At 37.6% G+C, this 19784-nt stretch overlaps 2 protein-coding genes across 4 annotated transcripts in view; both read right to left on the bottom strand.

Moving 5' to 3' along the window:
• Window positions 1-3310, bottom strand: part of PKD2L2 (polycystin 2 like 2, transient receptor potential cation channel) — a gene marked incomplete at its 5' end in the record, with an annotated part of 31639 nt that extends 28329 nt beyond the window's left edge. For all 3 annotated transcript variants that reach the window (XM_081090752.1, XM_081090754.1, XM_081090753.1), the window contains 2 exons: window positions 2640-2741; window positions 3280-3310. In XM_081090752.1, the coding sequence (XP_080946878.1) occupies window positions 2640-2741; window positions 3280-3310 (133 nt within the window). The remainder of the gene's footprint in view (window positions 1-2639; window positions 2742-3279) is intronic.
• A 1799-nt stretch (window positions 3311-5109) lies between these two features.
• Window positions 5110-19048, bottom strand: MYOT (myotilin; the record flags this gene model as incomplete). Its single annotated transcript, XM_081090749.1, has 9 exons — window positions 5110-5734; window positions 5947-6080; window positions 6512-6677; window positions 8226-8433; window positions 9432-9564; window positions 10106-10155; window positions 12580-12684; window positions 13783-13957; window positions 18696-19048. The coding sequence occupies 9 exons, from the start codon at window positions 19046-19048 to the stop codon at window positions 5562-5564; spliced, it is 1497 nt and encodes a 498-aa protein (XP_080946875.1). The 3' UTR covers window positions 5110-5561.
• Between the last annotated feature and the right edge of the window lie 736 nt (window positions 19049-19784).

Genomic DNA, 19784 nt, shown 5'->3' with positions numbered 1-19784 from the left:
CCCGCAACCCAGGTACATGCCCTTGACCGGAATCGAACCTGGGACCCTTCAGTCCGCAAGCCGACGCTCTATCCACTGAGCCAAACCGGTTTCGGCAAGAAAATTATTTTTATAAAAATGAGATTGCATTCTACATACTATTCTGCAAGTTGGCTTTTTTCTATTACGTACATTGAGAGCAGGCAATATATTACGGTGAATAGTTAAGACTATGGACTTTGCCCTGGCTGGTTTGGCTCAGTGGATAGAGCATCAGCCTGCAGGCTGAAGGGTCCTGGGTTTGATTCTGGTCAAGGGCACATGCCTGGGTTGTGGGCTCAATCCCCTGTGGGGGCGGGGGGAGGGGGGATGCGGGAGGTGGCCGATTAATGATTCTCTCTGATTGATATTTCTATCTCTCTCCCCCTCTCCCTTCCTCTCTGAAATCAATAAAAAAGTATATATATTTTTTAAAAAAGACTATAGACTTTGACTACAAACGGTTTGAGTCCTATCATAGGAATAGTATTTCTTTTTTTTTTTTAAATATATTTTATTGATTTTTTACAGAGAGGAAGGGAGAGAGATAGAGAGTTAGAAACATCGATGAGAGAGAAACATCGACCAGCTGCCTCCTGCACATCTCCTACTGGGGATATGCCCGCAACCCAGGTACATGCCCTTGACCGGAATCGAACCCGGGACCTTTCAGTCCACAAGCCAACGCTCTATCCACTGAGCCAAACCGGTTTCGGCAGGAAGAGTATTTCTTATCTCATAGTTTTGTTATGAGAAGTGAGATAATGCATGTGGAACATTTAAAACTATGTTATGGCACTTGGTAATAATTTTAACAAGTATTAACTAGAATTCTTTCTCTTTCTAGGGGTGGGTGGGTGAGTTTTAGAGTGGAGTGTAGAATAATTTTTTTTTTCTAGAAGCCCTTTAGTTTTTACAGATCATGTATCTTTAACATCATTCCATGGCACACATGAATGAGCCTATGCCTTTCGTTAATGTTGCATTATTTCACTGGAATGTTAAATCCTCCGTTGATGGAGATTTAAGTTGTTTTCAATTCTAATTATATAAAGGTTTTTGATCCTGAATAATGGGATTATGATCTTTTTACATTTTTCTATTCCCTAAATGTTGTAGTTTTTAAAAACCAGTCTAAGACATTTTAATTTATAAGGTTGGCTGTAGTTGTCTTTTAAATCAAGATCCAAGTCAAACTCACACCTACAAACCTATTAATTAATTGATATATGATTACCAGTGTTTAGTCCAGTGATGGCGAACCTTTTGAGCTCGGCGCGTCAGCATTTTGAAAAACCCTAACTTAACTCTGGTGCCATGTCACATACAGAAATTTTTTGATATTTGCAACCATAGTAAAACAAAGACTTATATTTTTGATATTTATTTTATATATTTAAATGCCATTTAACAAAGAAAAATCAACCAAAAAACGAGTTTGCGTGTCACCTCTGACATGCGTGTCATAGGTTCGCCATCACTGGTTTAAGTCCATACCAAAATGAAGTCAGTCAGGCCGGTGAGCTTATATCTACTCTATGTTAGGCACTCTAAAGACAAAATGCTGGTATGGCTCAGTGATTTGAGTGTCAGCCCATGAACCAAGAAGTCACTGGTTCAATTCCCAGTCAGTGCACATATCTGGGTTATGGGGGTAATGCAGGAGGTAGCAGATGAGATGTTTCTCCCCTTTTTCTCAAATAAGTAAAAATATTATTAAAAATGTTCTTTATAACTGAAGTCAATGACATTGACCGACATAGGAGGAAAGTAGGTTGAGAAGTTTTCCCAGTCCTCCTTAACAGATCTGTATTGATCCATGTTTTGTGACTCAGCACAAGCATATTTTACTATTAACTGTGCAACAGAACAGGAAAAAGAACAAAGCAGATTAAAATTAACTCCTTTGGCCTCATTTGTAGTTTCACCTATGAAACTGAGCTAATCCTATTCCTATATAATAAAAAGGCTAATATGCAAATCGACTGAATGGCAGAACAACCGGTCACTATGACACACACTGACCACCAGGGGGCAGACACTCAATGCAGGAGCTGCCCCCTGGTGGTCATTGCGCTCCCACAGGGGGAGCTCGGCTCAGCCAGAAGCCTGGCTCATGGCTGGTGAGCGCAATGATGGTGGCGGGAGCCTCTCCCGTCTCTGTGGCAGCGCTAAGGATGTCCGACTGCCGGCTTAGTTGGACATCCCCCGAGGGCTCCTGGACTGCGAGAGGGTGCAGGCTGGGCTCGGACCCGGCCCCCTCCGCACTATTTTCATGCACCTGGCCTCAGTGTATCTATATGGCTCTAAAAGAAGTTAGAATTGCCAACTCAAGGGAATAATTTACAGTCAAGACAGAAATGCCAACTGAAAGGAATAATCAATTCAACCAATGCTGCCTATGAAAGCTTTACATTAATTACATCAGTGATCTCAAGTTTTGTCCCTTAAGAATTGGAAATAGTGTCAGTGTAAATGAATGTAAGGTAATGTCTGAAACGTGCCACTGGTATGTGTGTTTTAGTATTCTGAAAGCCTATGGCTTATAAAGTCCACATTTTATTTCTCATCTCCACATAACTTTAGTTCAAGTAGCATTTCATCTACATCTGTGTACTTACATATACATAGGATTATTAAAAAAATAGAGTAGAGTAGTAACTCCTGAAGTGTGGTTCTACTTTCTACTTCATTTCTGAAATGCAGGTTATGTTTTGGAGCCCCTGTGGGATATAAAACAAAATTTTCCTTACGTTATTATGTAATTCATAATGTATAGAAATAAGAACGATGTAAAGCCAGCCACTTTTAGTGCTATCCTGTGTGAAGGACAGGGTCTGTGGCTTCTGATTATATTTTTCTTCTCACTTTTATAAGGGAGGAATAATTTCTAACATTTCCCCTTGGGGATAAGTGGGCAGGCATTTTGTGACTGTATACTAATGAATTTTGTAACATGAAACGGATGTACAGGAAAAGACCAGTCCTGTTTTAAAAGGAAAAAGCAAAATAGAAAATAAACCCCCCACATCTGTCCCTAATCGTTTCCTCCACCAGGCAATACCGTTTCTTGGGAAGCCTGGACGGGAAAAGGACTCGGCCTAGGACTCAGTCAAGGTCACGACTCCCTACTGTCTAGAGACGGTCCTCCGCTAAGGGGAGGTCGTGAAGGCTAAAGGTGCTGGAGGTCATCTCTCTCACAGGAACAGATACGAGGTTACAAAATCCCCCCCCCCCCACCCCCCCAGACGCATCCCTCACCGCCTCGGTGCCAACGGGAGGCCACAGGCATGGCGGGCCTGGGAGAGACGCCGGCTCAACCACCCTGGGTCCGCCGCGCCTGCGCCTGCGCCAGCCGCCTCGCTCCTGCGCCTGCGCGAGCCCGCCGCTCCGCGAGGGGCGCCCGCGGCGCTGCAGGTTGTGAGCGCGCGTGCGCACCGAGGACCTTCTAGAAGCGCTTCGCCCGAGGTGGGGTTGGAGGTCGCGGCGTTCGCCTCCAGCGGAGGGCCACTTCTAGGGCAAACCTGGCGTTGGGCCTGCGGCTAATCATAAAAATAGTGGTAACTCACTATAACGGGCTACTCTTTTTGAATACTTTTAATACTAATTGGCTTGTTTGGTCTTCACACACCCCTTCTTGAAAGGTAGGTGTTTTGTCCTCATTTTAGGTCTGAAGAAACCGAGGGTGCGAGAGGCTAATTTATCCAAGTGCAGGCTGGCCGGGCCGGACGCCTGGGCCCGAGGCGAAACCGAGACCCCCGCCTGCCTCTGCTCTCGGAGAAACTGGCTATTAGCCGAGAGATGTTGCCAGAAATAGCGTCCAGCCTCCTTTCCCACTCGGTATGGCTAAAGGGAACGTTAACATAGGTAAAAACGAACAAATAAATAATAACCCAGCGTTGCAGTGATTATGGAAAAGGCCGGCCGAAGCGGTACTCCTTGGGGGCCCAGACTCACATCTGGCCCGGCGCTTTGCTAAGACGAGGGAGGTTCGAGGTTCGTAAACCAGCTGTAGAAAAGGCCGAGCAAACCCGCTGTGAACGGGCACCGGAGCCGGCCAGGCGGAGGCGGAAGGGACGCCCGCGCCGGCGAAAGGAAAATACGGCGGGAATCAGTTGAAGGGCCCTGGGGCCGCCAGCAGGGAAAACCATCAGGCTGTTTTGAAAGTAAAGAAATAAAGCCATTTTTGTTATTTTCCTGAAAGAGATGTAGACTGATGTTGATAAATGCTGTTTTATGTGCAGATAAAAAGCAAAAACGAGGCCACACAGCAGGGAGGGTCAGAGGCTACCGATGATAAAAGGGACAGGGAGGCCTAACAGCCGCTGGACAGGGGCCAGAGAAGAAAAGGCTGCTGTCCCAGCTTCAGTTTAATAAAAGGGTCTCCCCCTTCCTGCGCGTAGACTCTCCGATGGTTACAAAAGTATGCTTTTTAATGTAACAGGCTATATGAGCTTGAAATGTAGGAGGAAAAAAACCCCCAAAACACAGCTATTCAGGTTTACATTAAATATAAGAATTAAGCAGATGACTACAGATTGTTCTTTTTTTTTTTTTTTTTAAATCCAAGCTTTGCTTTTGTCTTTTTAATATATTTTTTTATTTTTTTACAGAGAGGAAGGGAGAGGGATAGAGAGTTAGAAACATCGATCAGCTGCCTCCTGCACACCCCCTACTGGGGATGTGCCTGCAACCCAGGTACATGCCCTTGACCGGAATCCAACCTGGGACCCTTCTGTCCGCAGGCCGAAGCTCTATCCACTGAGCCAAACCGGTTAGGGCTACAAATAGTTCAGATTCCATTGAGTTCAATAGTCTCAAAGATCTTGAAGAATTAGCTACTTATCTGGATAAAACAATGAGAATTTCAGGAGAGATTTACTCATGCTTTTGAAGTGCAAACCTTGGAAAATCTGGCCCAGTTTCAGGAGAAATCGAGCCGTGAATTTTTACCAAGAAGACACACCGTTCTAGAATATAATGTTCTTTTGGAACTTGTTACCCTTAAGGTTTGCTAGTTGTTGGAGAAATAAAAACCAGAAGTTTTATGTTAAAGATCTAGAGTTTTGTGAAGAGAAGACAGTCTGTTTTAAGTAATTGAAATTTTATTCTTTTTGAGATAAAACTTCGGAACACTCAGATAATTGATTACCATGTTAGTATTCGTATAAGAGAAAATGGGTAAAACAGTATTTAGAAAGCAGTACCAGTATTTATAAGCATTAGTTGTGTCTAAAAAGTTGATATTAATTTGTAACCTGTAATTGTTAAATGTATGACTTCAGTGTTTAAAATCCCACATTTTAATTTAAGATAGTCTTCTACAATTACAAACCATGTACCTGGATTTTCTGTTGGCTTCACGAGCCAGAGAAGTAGATAGAATGTGCAAGAGTCAAAGGATAAATAATATTATAAATGTACATTAGTTTTATTACCTAATGAAAGTCATAATCTGTTAATACAGCCATCGATTTATTTCAAAACTTCAATTGAATATATTACTAATAGTGTAGTTGTGCTTTCCAATGTTGGTGAAGTTATTAAAGTTCTTCACTTTCATAGAGTCCAGATTGAGCTGCCAGACGCTGAAACTCTCCTTCAGGGTTAAAAGCTTGTTTCACATCCAAACCTTTTCCGTTAAGTGCTAAATATTTGCTGAAAGTTGGCCGAACACGTAACTGTTTAGGAGCTGGAAGAGTTTGGTTTGGACGGGCTGAAATAGAGCAAATAAAAATTAATTTAGAAAACCTAAACAAAGGGGTTGCATTAGGCATTCATATCAGACTAGGAAAAGAAAAAGAAACCAAAACTGATTATATATATATAGGAAAAATCCCTCAGATTTTGTGCTATGCTGGGATTTGTGACTTCCTGGTAAAGTCATTTATAACACTTGACTTAATGCTTTATATCAGTGTGACATACCTGTAACATCTAATCTTGTGTTACATGTGATCACTCCAGCTTCATTAACTGCAGACACAGTATACCACCCAGCATCTTTCTTGTTTACATCTTTTATCAGTAAAGTAACTCTTCCAGAATTATCATGATATAAGCTGAAAAGAAACAATTAAAAAATGAAAGTATAGGAGTTGATTTTCCTGTGAAAGTTTATTTAGGATGTTCGTGATCTACAAAGTCAGACTAATATGAAAAAGAAGCATTTGGGAATTCTGAGGCTATATTTAGTCATTGCCAAATAGCTATTAGTTTTCTCGAATTAAATATCCCCACAGCAAATCTTGTTTATATCATCTATTTCTTTGAGCCATCTTTGTTTATTGTTAGTAACAAGCTAAATGCTAGCCTACTTTATGCTTTAAATTTCTGATTAGTGGATTCTGGCTTAATGAAGTTTATATTTCTATATATGTTTTAAAAACGAGACAAATTGAGATCACAAATGCATGCCATTTATAATGCATTTCAAAGTGTAACTGGATTGACTAAAGTAAATTACAGTTAAATCTTGAAATACTTATCCTACCTTATCCGATCAGTGTTGAATTGTACCATTTCATTATTTCTTTTCCAGAAAAGTTTTGGTGGAGGTACAGCTGAGATTTGGCATTCTAGCTTCACTGAGTCTCCCTCAAAAACTTTTTTGCTCTGTGGTTTATAGATAAACATTGGTGCTCTTCTATGTTCTTTTGCTACATATTAATAAAAAAAATCAAGTATTTTAAATATTATAAAAAAATATCAAATCAAACCAAAGTATTATGAAATTTGTATGTTGATATAAAAGTTTTTAAAAGTAAAAAAGATTGGAAGCTTCATGTTTTAGTTTTGCTAAAATAATATACAATACCATTGTATTATACAATTCAGAGTTCTAAAACAGTAAGGTAATGATGCATTGAATTTATAATCATGTTTCATTCAAAGAATTTAAGTCTTAATGTCATTTATCATGTCATCTATAGAGAGGCAGCATGAGTGGTGCAAAAGAGTACCATCAACTTGGGTTCAAATTCTCTATTTGCTCCATTAGCCATGCCAACTTCTGGAAATTTTGTTTAGTTTCTCTGAGGCTCAGTGTTATCCATTGTAAAATAATACAATACACAAGCAATAGTGATTGCTGTGCTTACCATACAAAATTATTCTGAGGATCAATTGAGATAATGAATGAAGAAGCACTTTGTAAACAATAAAATAATATACAAATGTCAATAATGATTATGTCTTTTCTTCAAATACCTGAAGGATAAGAGGAAATGATACTATAATACCATAACCCTAGGTTTTCTGAGGGAGAAATGAGGAGATTGGACAGATGCCTGCCAAGGTCTCTTTCAGCTCTAACATTATGGCATTTCTGAAACTATTGGCGCAAGGAGGATTTGCCCAAAGCTTAATCACTTGACTTTTTGCTTTTTGATTTCTCGATCATCCATTTTTCTCTTAGACTGAGGCCCCTTATTATATCATAGAATAATTTTAAAGATTTTTCATTGATCTGGGTAGAATACAAACTGAAGAAAATTTTTCAAGTTGTCAAGCTTTTATATAACAAAAAATGAATGATAGCAAACTCTTTTATGTGATATACCATAGCTTAAACCATTACAAATGTGATATATTTAAAGCATTTAAATTGTAATAATTTAAAATAGAACATCAACTTTATGAGAATAGCCTTACAAAGAACATTTAAGATATGAGTTTTGCCATACATGTTTTCTAAAGCTAGTAGGCATGTTTTTATCATAATTACAGATGAGTGTCCTAGTAAAGGGAACACAGTCTAAGGTAAAAGTTGACATTTATTCTTCAGTTTTAAACTATGCATGATTACGACAGTTCTGTGAAAATGTGTCAGATTGATTATTTTAGATTGTAGACCAGACAAATGATTAGACTAAAATTTTTCACTTTAAGACCTGTTTGTTACATCTATAGAAATGCTTCTACTATCTTATTGGTCTGTCTGAAATTGTACCACTTCTTTATTTCCTTTCCAGAAAAGCTTTGGTGGTAGATCTATCATTCTAATTTCACTGAGTTTTCCTCAAGAATATTATCCCCCTCATCCTCCCACCTCATTTTTGGCTTTTGGGTAAAAACTGGGGTTCTACTGGGTTGTATGGTGTGGACATTAACCTTAACTATGAAGTCCTCTAGGATTTTCTTTTTTAATACTTTCTTTTTTAATACTGCAGGATTAAAGAAACTTCATGATCTCTTGGAGGGCTTACCCAGGACGTCCAGCTGCACAGTAAAGGTGGCTTCTCCTGCTCTGTTCTTGGCCACACATACATAAGCCCCTGCATCTGAAACTCTGACCATTTCAAAGATGAGTGAATGAAAACCCTTCTCAGACACTATCATTTTGTGAAAATCATCTGATTGAACTGGCCTTCCATTTAGATACCATGCCACATCAGGAGCTGGCAGTCCGCTCACCTAGAAATGAAAACATAAGGAGATAACAGAGTTTTAAACGATAGCATCACTGGAACCCATTTGTCTATGAATTTTAACAATTTCAGTACCCGAGTGGGTTTGTGATTGAAAATGCAAAGCAAGAGCTTAAAAAGGTATTTGCTTTCAATAATTTTTAACAAAACAGTATAAATTAAAACTCTTCAAATTAATATAGTATTTTATGTCTATCTTAAACCACATCTAGCTCTTTCATGTGCAACGTCAGGCTCTTTAAGATCTTTTAATAAAGGACTATGGAAGTCATATGGCTTTTCTGGCTAATGGTGACTGCAAAAGCAGTCCCAGAAGCACATACATGTGAGGCTTGCTGATCTAATGAATAACCTTTCCAAAACAGTGTTCTCGAGCTGTAGTTCTGGTGTATGAGTGGCAGTTTGTTAAGTGTTCTTATATAAGCCTTAACAATTAAGTCCACATACTGACTTTCATTCTTATAAAATGTTTTTCAATCCAGAAAAACATTTTATAAGAAAAAATTCTCCAAAATGAGGATAATGAAATTGTAGGAAAAGCTGGCCTAGTTTGAAGAACTCTTCTAGGCAGAGAGAAAGCAGAGTTGCTTGAATTTCTTAATGGAGAAGAACTAAAGAGGCACTCTACTTTTGAAATCCTATTATTATAGCTTCACTTAGAGCATTCATTAGGTGGTTGGCACTATTATGAATACCTTATACCTATTTACTCAGTCCTCAGACAACTTTATCAAGTAGGTACATTTGTTATTCTCTGTGTTATTCTCATTAGCACAGTGAGGTTAAATTACTTGTCTAAGGTTATATAGCTGGAAAGTGGCAGAGCCAGGATTCAAACCCAGGTAAGGTTGGCTCTAGCATTTGTGTTCTTATCCACTATACATACTACTTCTCAAGTTGTATAGCAAGCTATGAAGAGGAAGAGAACATTTTTTAAAACTTAGTATCTCATTGTTAATTTTCTTCCAATATTTTGAAACTTACTTTGAAGTCCATTCTGCAGAATCTTCCTTCTTCAATTGACATATTCTCTGGCACTTGAATGAAACGAGGCGGGTAAAATTTCTCCTGGATTGCATCCTCATCATTCACACCTCCCCTTGAAGATGATCTACTTCTACAAAAGTATTTTAATAACTACTATGCAAAAAGTTGTAATTGTTCTTACTTTCACACAAACATAATTTAGCCATCAAATCTGAAACCCCAGAGTCTATACTGTTTGATAGTGTAGTAACAATGGAGAAAGGCCTTAGGGCTGTATTTAGCTGTGGAATATTTGATAACTATTAGAAATGGTAGCAGTTAAAAACATTTGGTACAAATTGCACTCTTTCTTTTTTACAATGCCATGAATTGGTGAAGAAACTGATCTACTAAAATGCAGAGTACCCCATGGATTGAACCTGCAACCCAGGTATATGCCCTTGACTGAGAATTGAATCCATGACCCTTTGGTGTATGGACCGATGCTCTAATCATTGAGCACCACCGGCCAGGGCCAGATAAAATTTTGGTCACCATCTCTGACATTAGAAAATTCACATTGTTTTTTATAAAAGGTATATGAAAAACTTGAGAGCTTTAAAAGGATTACATTTTTAAGCTAAAAAATTTCAGATAGCAAAATATATATTTAGAATTAAATTATTTTTTACCTTACTTGTGACGTAGGAACTTGCAACCGTGCATGTTCTGAATTGTGCTGCTTGAAATTAAAACAGAGTGATAATGTCAACATATAATTGTTAGCTTGAAATGAAGCAGAACTAAGTAGTTGTAGTTGAAAGGAACATTTCTGTGGGAAGCCACCCATTGTCTTCACTGTCAGAGAAGTGTAAACAAGGATCCCAAACGCTGGTGAACCTAGAGCCCCTGGCAAGGGCCAGAGCTACGCACAGATTGTTTAGTCCAGACAATGGGGGCTCAAGCAATTTCCTGACCAAATAGTCTCAGAGTAAATCTTTCTAATATTTACTGGCCTTTAGGATAGTTTGTCTGTTACCGCAATTACCTGTCTAAGAACTAGATGTGTATCCAAAATTGAATAAAAGGTTGGCAAGGCCTACGCACTAGTGGAAGTCCTTTCCCTCGCACTGGGCTTCCCTCCTAGCCCCCAGTATTTCCAAATTATTATTTCTTGTCTCATCTCTGTCATTTGCACGCGGCCATTCTCCAGATCCTGAACCCTGAACCACGCAGGACGTGGACACATTTCTCTGTTAACTGTATTTTTACAGTTATGGTCAGTTCTATATATTTAGCTTTTAAACATTTAAAACATACTGCACTGACCTTATAATATTCTAGCAAGAAATCCTCAGAATTAATAAGACTGTTCCACAGGCATGATTTATGAGACCGAGTTGATAGTGGTTCATTTTTCAGACTATTTTAAAAAATATATATATTTTTATGGATTTCAGAGAGGAAGGGAAAGGGAGAGAGAAATAGAAACATCAATGTTGGGAGAGATTCATTGATTGGCTGCCTCTTGCACAACCCCACTGGGGATTGAGCCTGCAACCTGGGCAATGTCCTGATTGGGAATTGATCTGTGACCTCCTGGTTCATAGGTCAACACTCAACCTCTAAGCCCGACTGGCTGGGCCAGTTGACTATTTTTTTTTTTTTGACAAAGGATGATGTGTCCCTCTGGTATATTTGAAATGGGAGCACTTAGTACAGATTGTCCTTTAGTAAAACAGGAATAGACATGAAGTCATTTTTGTTGGCAGTAGATACAGGGTATTATACCTGCTGCTTAAAAGTGGCACCAACAGCAGTAAACACATATTAGACTGGAAAATACTTCTCTTTTTAGCTCATGACACAAAATCCTGATGGACTTCATGGAAGACATGTGTAGAGCTATGAAAAGTCTTTGAAAAACAACATTAGTTACTTCCTGCTTAATAAAGATATATTTAATTTAAGCAAACATCTTTTAGAATTTACTATCTGAGCACCAGAAAATTATTTCTATTTGAAAGTAAAATCAGGAATTGATGGAAATTATAGTAGAGTTAATAAATTGATTAAATATTTAATGCCTGTTTATATATTGCACTGTTCTTGGCATAGTGGGAGATAAAAAGAAGTGAAAAATATAGTTCCTACTCAAATATCTAAAAAACATCTGTACAGCAACACAGCAGATCATTACAAATAATTTATTTCTGGATGAATATGTTTAATGTATTTTGTCATTTTAAAACAAGATTCTTAAAACTCACAATTTTTGGCTGGCAGTAAGATTTTCTAAGCAAAATGTCAAAACAATTTAGTAATCAAGCAAATCAACTATTTTTTTAAAAAAATTAAAAATAATCCAGTTAAACTCAAAATTTCCAAAAATTTTGGTCATCATCTCTGACATTAGAAGATTCACATTGTTTTTTAAAAAGATATGTGGGAAGCTTGAGGGATTTATAAATAGTACATTTTTAAGCTGAAAACATTTTAGTAAGTTTTTTACTTTGTCATTTTAAGGTGGTTTGAATATGTATATATTTGTATTCGTAGATGGTAAACTTCAGTTATACATAGTTTGATGACATTTTGTTTGAAGTGTACAAAAAATGTAGGATTTATATTTTCTGATTTCATAATGATATATTTTGCTGCTGTCTCTTTTCCTGGTACCACCACCTTCATTTTAAAGTGTTTTTTAAAACAAATGTATTTTTACTATTTTCAGGGAGAGGAAGGGAGAGGATGAGAGAGAGAGAGAGAGAGAGAGAGAGAGAGAGAGAGAGGGAGAGAGAGAGAGATATCAATGATGAGAGAGAATCATTGATCAGCTGCTTCCTGTACTCCTAATGGGGACTGAGCCCGCAACCTGGGCATGTGCCCTGACTGGGAATTGAACCGTGACCTTCTGGTTCACAGGTTGACACTCAACCACTGAGCCATGCTGGCTGGGCATGTGACATTTCTTAGGGAATATTAGAATCACCAGAAAAGGGGGTAAAAGTAAAACTTCACATATATATTTTAGGTTATCACCACCTCTCCCAGGGAAGCGATTGACTTTTACTTTGAATGCTATTTATAAACATTTAGAAAGCAGATATTTAAAAATCATACACACAAAAAGGATTCCAGTTAGATAAAGATTATTTTAATTTACCTGTGGTGAATCTTGTGCCTCACTGTCATTTTGAGCTTGTAACACAGCAGCTGCATTCTGTGGTCCTAGCAATCTTCGAGCCATCTTCTCCTCATATGTTAGCCGCTTTAAAGAAATGTCATTAAAGAGAATGGTAATGAGATTTAATATAAGTTGTTTGTACAGGTTTAATTTAAAACCACTATGAATTTTACCAAAAAAGTTCTGTCTTTAGAATTATAGGTAGATGCTATGTTTTAAAAATTATTTTCTTTCATTCAAAGCCTTTCCTTCTACTGTAGTGCCACTTCTTTCATCTGTGATATTTGCTTGTTTTCTTTTTGCTCATTGGAAGAGCAGGCATAATCACCCTTGAATATGGCTCTCCTAAGTCAAGGGAAATTCTTTCCCTTCCTTCTTGTGTTATGTTCCAATCACCTCTGTCTTTGACTATAGTACTACATGTCCTCACTTTCAGAAAGAACTTGTATTACTTGAACACTGAATATTTGACTTACTAACTTCTGGCTGAAAGTAGTGCAACTGATATGTTAAATGTATTTGGGTTAAAGGCATATAGTACTGTTTCAAAGATAGGTGACTAAATACAATGTACACAGTAAGAGTTACATAATAAAAGTTATAGCTATTTGTCCATCAATAATATTTACCAAATATATGAAGAAGTCAGGTTGACAATATTTCCTATTATTTGATTATTAGACATATTTTATGAGAGGTAATGCTTAAAACAGAAAATATTAAATCATTCAGATTGATTTTTAATTTGCTTCATTTTTTACTACTCCACACCAAAGAGGTGATTTCATGCAGAGAAACATTAAATAGGGCTCAAATATTCCTTTAAAAAAAGATTATCCTATTCCTTGCTGATTATACAGTCATAGATCTGTGAGACAGAAAGACCTTTCTTATTGAGATTAGATTTTATAGTTTAATTGGCTTTTTGTATAAAATAGACTTCTTTCCCTAACCGGTTTGGCTCAGTGGATAAAGCATCGGCCTGCAGACTGAAGGGTCCCAGGTTGGATTCCGGTCAAGGGCATGTACCTTGGTTGCGGGCACATCCCCAGTGGGGGGGCGTGCAGGAGGCAGCTGATCGATGTTTCTCTCTCATTGATGTTTCTAATTCCATGTCCCTCTCTCTTCCTCTCTGTAAAATATCAATAAAATATATTAAAAAAAAATAGACTTCTTGCTCACTTGATTTCCATTATGAAGAAGGCTGTCCTTGCATTTTAGCTTTCTTTCCAAATCTTGAATCAGAGCTTCTTTTGATCCTTGTATTTCATGGTCAGGAGTCCTTGGTGTGGGCTTAGCATTTGTACTTTGGGATGGCTTAGCATTCACAGATTGGCCAACTGAGAGTTGTTGATAGCTTTAAAAATAAAAAAGATTTTTTAAAAAGAAGATATTTAAGATGTGTATCTTTTTTAAAAATTGAATTTATTGGGATTACATTGGTTAATAAAACTACATAGGTTTAAGGTTTATAATTCTATAATACATCATCTGTATATTGTACTGTGTGTTCACCACCCCAATTTATGTCTCTTTCCATCACCATTTATTCCCCTTTTACTCTCTTCTGCTTCCCACCACCCCCATTTCCCCCCGGTAATGACCGTACTGTTGTCTATGAGGTTTGTGTTGTTTACTCCAAAATATATTACCAAAAAAAAAAAAAAAGATTTGTATCTAAAAGAGACTTGGCCTTATTTTGTCAGTCACCTTTAGATAGATTGAATCTAACACTTAGTACTACTAGTGTTAGTACAAACACTAATTTCCCTAGTAACAAGAAGGATTTTATAAGAGTTGTTACCAGCTTTTTTGTTTCTTTTCATTTTGGCAAGTGAAAAGTAGCAGGAGGAATAATTTAGATTAGATGCAAGGAGCATGTCCTTTCTTGAAGGTCTTCCCTAAGAGGTGAGAGTAAGTCTAGTTACTTGTAGCTTGAGAGCACTTCTAATCTTAAAACTGAATTTCCTAAGTTTGATTATAGGTGGATGTGCTTGACTCATATGAGCTCAAGAGGGCTGATTTTTAGCATCTCTTCCCAGCTCCCTGTGATCTCATGATGTGGTGGGAATATCTACACCAGGTAAATTGGTAAGTACCACAGATCATGGCTCCTTCCTCCAGCTGATTGTTACACATTTACCAGTATAACCACTGATATTTAGTGACTATTCTGTTGCTAAATGGAGTGTACAGTTTACATAGTCATTGGCTTTTCTTTTAATTTCCAATTCCTATTACTTTCTTTTTTTTTAAAAGATTTTTTAAAATCGATTTTTAGAGAGGAAGGGAGAGGGAGAAACATGCATGTGAGAGTACAACTTCAATTGGTTTCCTCCTGCATGCTCTCTACTGGGAATCAAACCAGTAGAGAATCAAACCAGACACGTATGTGCCCTGACCTGGAATTGAACTGGTGACCTTTCAGTGCATGGGATGATGCCCAAACAACTGAGCCACACTGGCCAGGGCTCCTATTAATTTCTTATTCTAGAAAATGCAAATATGGCACTATATAACAAATAGCTTCTAAGTAATGACAGTTTCTTTAATGTTGCTGAAATGATATTTGGAAAAAGAAAGGAATGAGAAAGGAAGGAGAAAGAAGTGTAAAATAAAAGGGGAGATTTGGAGAGAAAAAAAGCAAATTTGAATAGCAGTTGAAGAGTTTGGTTTAAATCCTTATTTCAAGTTCTGATCCTAAATTTCCTTCTAAGATGTTCTTGCTCCTCCCAGAGTTCCCTTGTTGATTCTGCTGGAGAGCAGAGGTAGTAGTGTGAGACTCCTATCCTATTAGATCTGTAAGGAAGAGTTTTCACAGTGCTTTGTTCATATTTCACATAGTTTAGTCGCTTAGGGCCATATAAGTGCTAGCTTATATCTATTTAATGTGGGGAAAGTGGCCTTTAATGAATATTTTACCATTAGTATAATAAACATTCTCCAGTTACCTAGATGAAACAAACTTGCTCTCTTCTGTGACATGTTCTTATTCAAATATTCTCAATAATCATTAAAAGAATTTGTGCCCTGGCTGGTGTAGTTGAGTGGTTGGAACATTATTAGCCCTCACAGCGAAGGGTGGTGGGTTGGATTCCTGGTCAAGGGCACATACTAGGGTTGTGGGTCCGCTCCCCACCCCTGGTAGGGGTGCCTTCAGGAGGCAATCGGTTGATGTATCTTTCTCACATTGATGTTTCTCTCTCTCTCTCTCCCCTTCTCTCTTCCCTTTTAACTCTCTCTGAAAAGCAATGGAAAAAATATCTTCACCAGAGGATTAACAAAATGGGAAAAAGAATTTGTAAGCTAAGTGGAAGTGTATCTTCTCTGAATGGAGCCAGAATTTTAATTTTTGTAGTCTTTGGGGACTTGGTTAGTAATCTCTAGATTGTAAACATAACTGAAAAATAAGTCTTATTACTCATTATTGTATCATTATATCCACTAACAGAGCTTGGGTATAGGTAATACTATCAGTTGAATGAATGAATGTTTTTCATTGTATTCAAGATGCTCTGTAATGAAAGTTGGTGATACACATTTCCTCTTCTTACATTTCAGATCTTCAAGGTTGTCTATATTAATCCTTAATTAAAGTAAATAGCCAAACCAAATAAGTAGGGTTTTTGTTTTTGTTCATTTGTTTGTTTTGCCATTGAATTCTCAGGTTGAAATAGTAAAATTCCTTTGGTCTTATAGATCTGTTCCTCCAACTGTATGAAGTTAAAATAGCCTATTTTTTTTAATGGTAACCTATCATCTTTATAAAAGTCACACATTTGTTAGAGTGAATTACTGTTAAATAATTCTTTTTCAGACTCTCATAATATCTCTGAGAAAGCTTGAGGGATATCAAAACCAAGCCTGAGAATCAGTCACTTTATTCACTGAATTCACCCATTATTACCAGTTCAGATGGTTTAAGTGTTAGGACTTGATATCTACTTATATTTATAAACTTATATTTGCACACTGCTGTATAGGTCTTTTTTCTATTGTTATCACCCAGATCCTTAATTTTGTTACGAATCAGAAAACTGAATCACTGAGTGGGTAAGGTAAAGTTGCTGAATATCACACAGCAAAGTTTTTGGAAGGAATCATTAGAATTAAAGAGTTCCACTCAGTTTCTAGTTGGTGGTTTATCCTACTGATAAAAAACTAAATAAAACTTTCAAACTTGTCTAGGTCAGAATCCAAGAGATTATTTTAGAAGACATGGCAAACTTAAGCCCATGATAACAATGAGGGAGTTGGCGCGCAAATGTTCAAAGGCCCAGAGCTTTCCACCGTGTGCAGCTGGGCATAGAATGGATATCAAGTGGCTGTGGGCAGATTAAAAGGGTTATCTGTGGTTGCTGAAAATGGAACAGCTAAAGCTGGATCTTTGATCTCTGGTTTGGGGACCTCCCATGTTTTATTTCTTATCCTCTCCATTTTGCCGTTCTTTATCTCTTATTAGTTTTGTACACATGGTTGAGGCTCGGTAATATTTATTTGATGGCTTTCTTTTCTGGACAGGAATTTGGAGTAGGACTGAAATACTTTATTAAGGAAAATATAGTCAGAAAAGGTTATTTTAGATTTTAAAATGTTCATATAAGAAATGTGGAAATCACTGAAAGTTAGATGGAAAAAGATCGTCTGGATAAAATGTTACCAAGAAAAATCTACCATGTGTTATAATTGCCATAATGGAAATTTGGGAGGGAAAAGAAAGAGAGGGCTTTTAATTCTTGAATACACCTTTTAAAATTATTAGATTGAGCCCTGGCTGGGTAGCTCAGTTGGTTAGAGCATCATCCTAATAACACCAAGTTGCAGGTTCAATTCCCAATTAGGGCACATACAGGAAGCAACCAATGAATGCATACATGAGTGGAACAATAAATTGATGTTTCTTCTGCCGCCCCCCCACCACTAAAGTAAGTAAATATATTAGATCAGACATATGACAGGCCATTTTTGTAGGTTAAAATAGCTATCAGCCATTTCAAATGGTTCAGCCTAGTAGATAGGATTTTAACAAATTTTTGGTTTTTATTCTTAAAAATATTAAAAAGTTTTCTTTGCAGGTTGAATGCTATAGTCAGTTAAATTAGGTTTCCAGAGTAGTCACCAATAGTAGGAATCTCTAGAAAAAAAAATTAGCCTCTAGAGAAGACTGAGAGAAATTAGCAAGAATGTCTGCAAATTTGTCAGCCTGCAACAAACACATTCCATCCAGACAATTTTTTCAGATGCCTCTGATTTAATTCTTTGATGTTCTAGCCAGCCAAGGAATAGGAAAACTGATAGCCCTAACTTTACATAAGGACAAAGTATTCAGTTCATGTTTTAAAAAAAGCACAACCACTATGTCCTTCGTATCAGGTTCTCCTACTACAGTTTTAGGACTGTGAAAATAGTACATGCTTGCATAAGGCTGCAGGTATTCTTCCCTGTGTTTAGATCAGCCTAACCAATTTGAACAAAGTGTGGTTTTAATCATCAAAGGAAACCTTAAGGTTGTAAACTTGTATCTATTCAAGCCTTTTTTCTGAACATAATAAGGAAAAGTCATACATTTTAGTGTCTGAATCCCAGATTTTCTTTTTAGCCAAGTGAATATTCAACATCAGAGGGGAAAATGGAAAGGAAGAAAGGTAAAGACTGAGAAGAAATTTAATAGCCTTTGCTTATGTGAAAGGAAATCCTATCTGAGGATGAGCAGGCAGGTGTTCTTCATCTCAGCTGAGCCCAGAACCAGAGCAATTAAATTTACAGCATGAGGAACTTAGCTTAGGACTGGGGCAATAGTCACTGTCCTTGGTATATTAGAAATATTTTTTGAAGGTGGAAAATAATGGCTAATTGTGGGGTCATAGATGATTTGATTCAGTTCAGCCTGGACACTGCATAATGGGTCAGATGATCTCTTATTGCGAGTACCCTGGTTCAAGGTGTTCTAGGAGAATTTTGAGATCAGACATTGAGGTCACATTGCCTTTTTAGATAGTGATGAACTACAGCATTACCTCCCCCTGCCCCCACCATCTTTGGACATTGTATATGCAGTATATATCCATATGCATATATTTTAAAAACTCACTTACTTGGAGTCCACAGTGGAAGGGATTTTACTGCTACTGTAATCAGGCTGTGATGGTAATATGGAGCTGAGGAAGCTGGCGGGGGACTGGTTATAGGTGGCTGTAACCCTTTGGCCCGGGTTGGAGCCACCAGGCTGCTGGGGAGGAGCAGGGAAAGCAGAGGACATGGTGATGTGAGAGCTCACTGTTGAGGAAGCAGAAAATCTTTGCTCTGTGCATTGGCGGGGCTGAATGATAATAGAAGACTGTTTGGTCTGGCTAGCATAGCTGGAGGTTTCCGGTCCAGGAGGCTGCAGTCTGGAGCCACATGGATTTTGGGATTGGATGAAGTGTTTTGGCCGTTCGTAGTTAAACATGCTTAGCTGGTATACGGGAGATGAAGGCAATTTATTACTATAATGATTTGCTCCTGAAGAGTTGGGGTCCAGAATTTGGCACTGCAAGCCTGGAATTATAGAAGGTCGCAAGGAATCAGAAGCAACCTTGGTCTGCCCCTTCTTGTTGAGATCCTGGGAATATTGTGTTCCTGGCTTTGATGGAGGGGCCTTCTCTTGAAGAATGTCTTTCCTTCAAAAGGAGAAAATGATTCAGTTACAATATTTGCACAAAGAACAGTACTGTTTATTTAACATCTTTAGGAACTTAAGTGCTTTCAAGGTTATCTCTGTGTAGAACTTTCCAGGTTTCTACACTTCCTTTTTCTCTGTCATTGCACAAATGACTTTTTCCATGTTTCATGATTATTTCTTTGTCCAGAGGCTACTGTTTCATTAACCACAGAAATTTAATTATTTAAAAATTATTAGCAGTTAAATATATAACATGTCAGCTTTCATTCAGTTTGAATCCTTCCCATTGCTCATCAAAACCAATGAACAGCTCTTCTGATACACCAGTTAATTCAGGTCCCTGTGATCTGTGATGAATGATGTTTTGGTAAATCAAGGGGAACTATATATGCTTATTTTGTAAAGAATGTTACTCTAATGTCCATATTTACTCCTTTGCCCTTTCACAATTTCACAAAGTAGAGTGAACATCTATAATTGACAGTTAACAACTTTGAGTGGATTTTTTTTATCTTACGATTCA

Source organism: Myotis nattereri, assembly GCF_964212035.1.
Source record: "Myotis nattereri genome assembly, chromosome: 5".
In the NCBI taxonomy this organism is placed as follows: domain Eukaryota; kingdom Metazoa; phylum Chordata; class Mammalia; order Chiroptera; family Vespertilionidae; genus Myotis; species Myotis nattereri.
The sequence above is the reverse complement of the archived record's forward strand: the minus strand, read 5'-3'. Positions and strand labels throughout refer to the sequence as shown.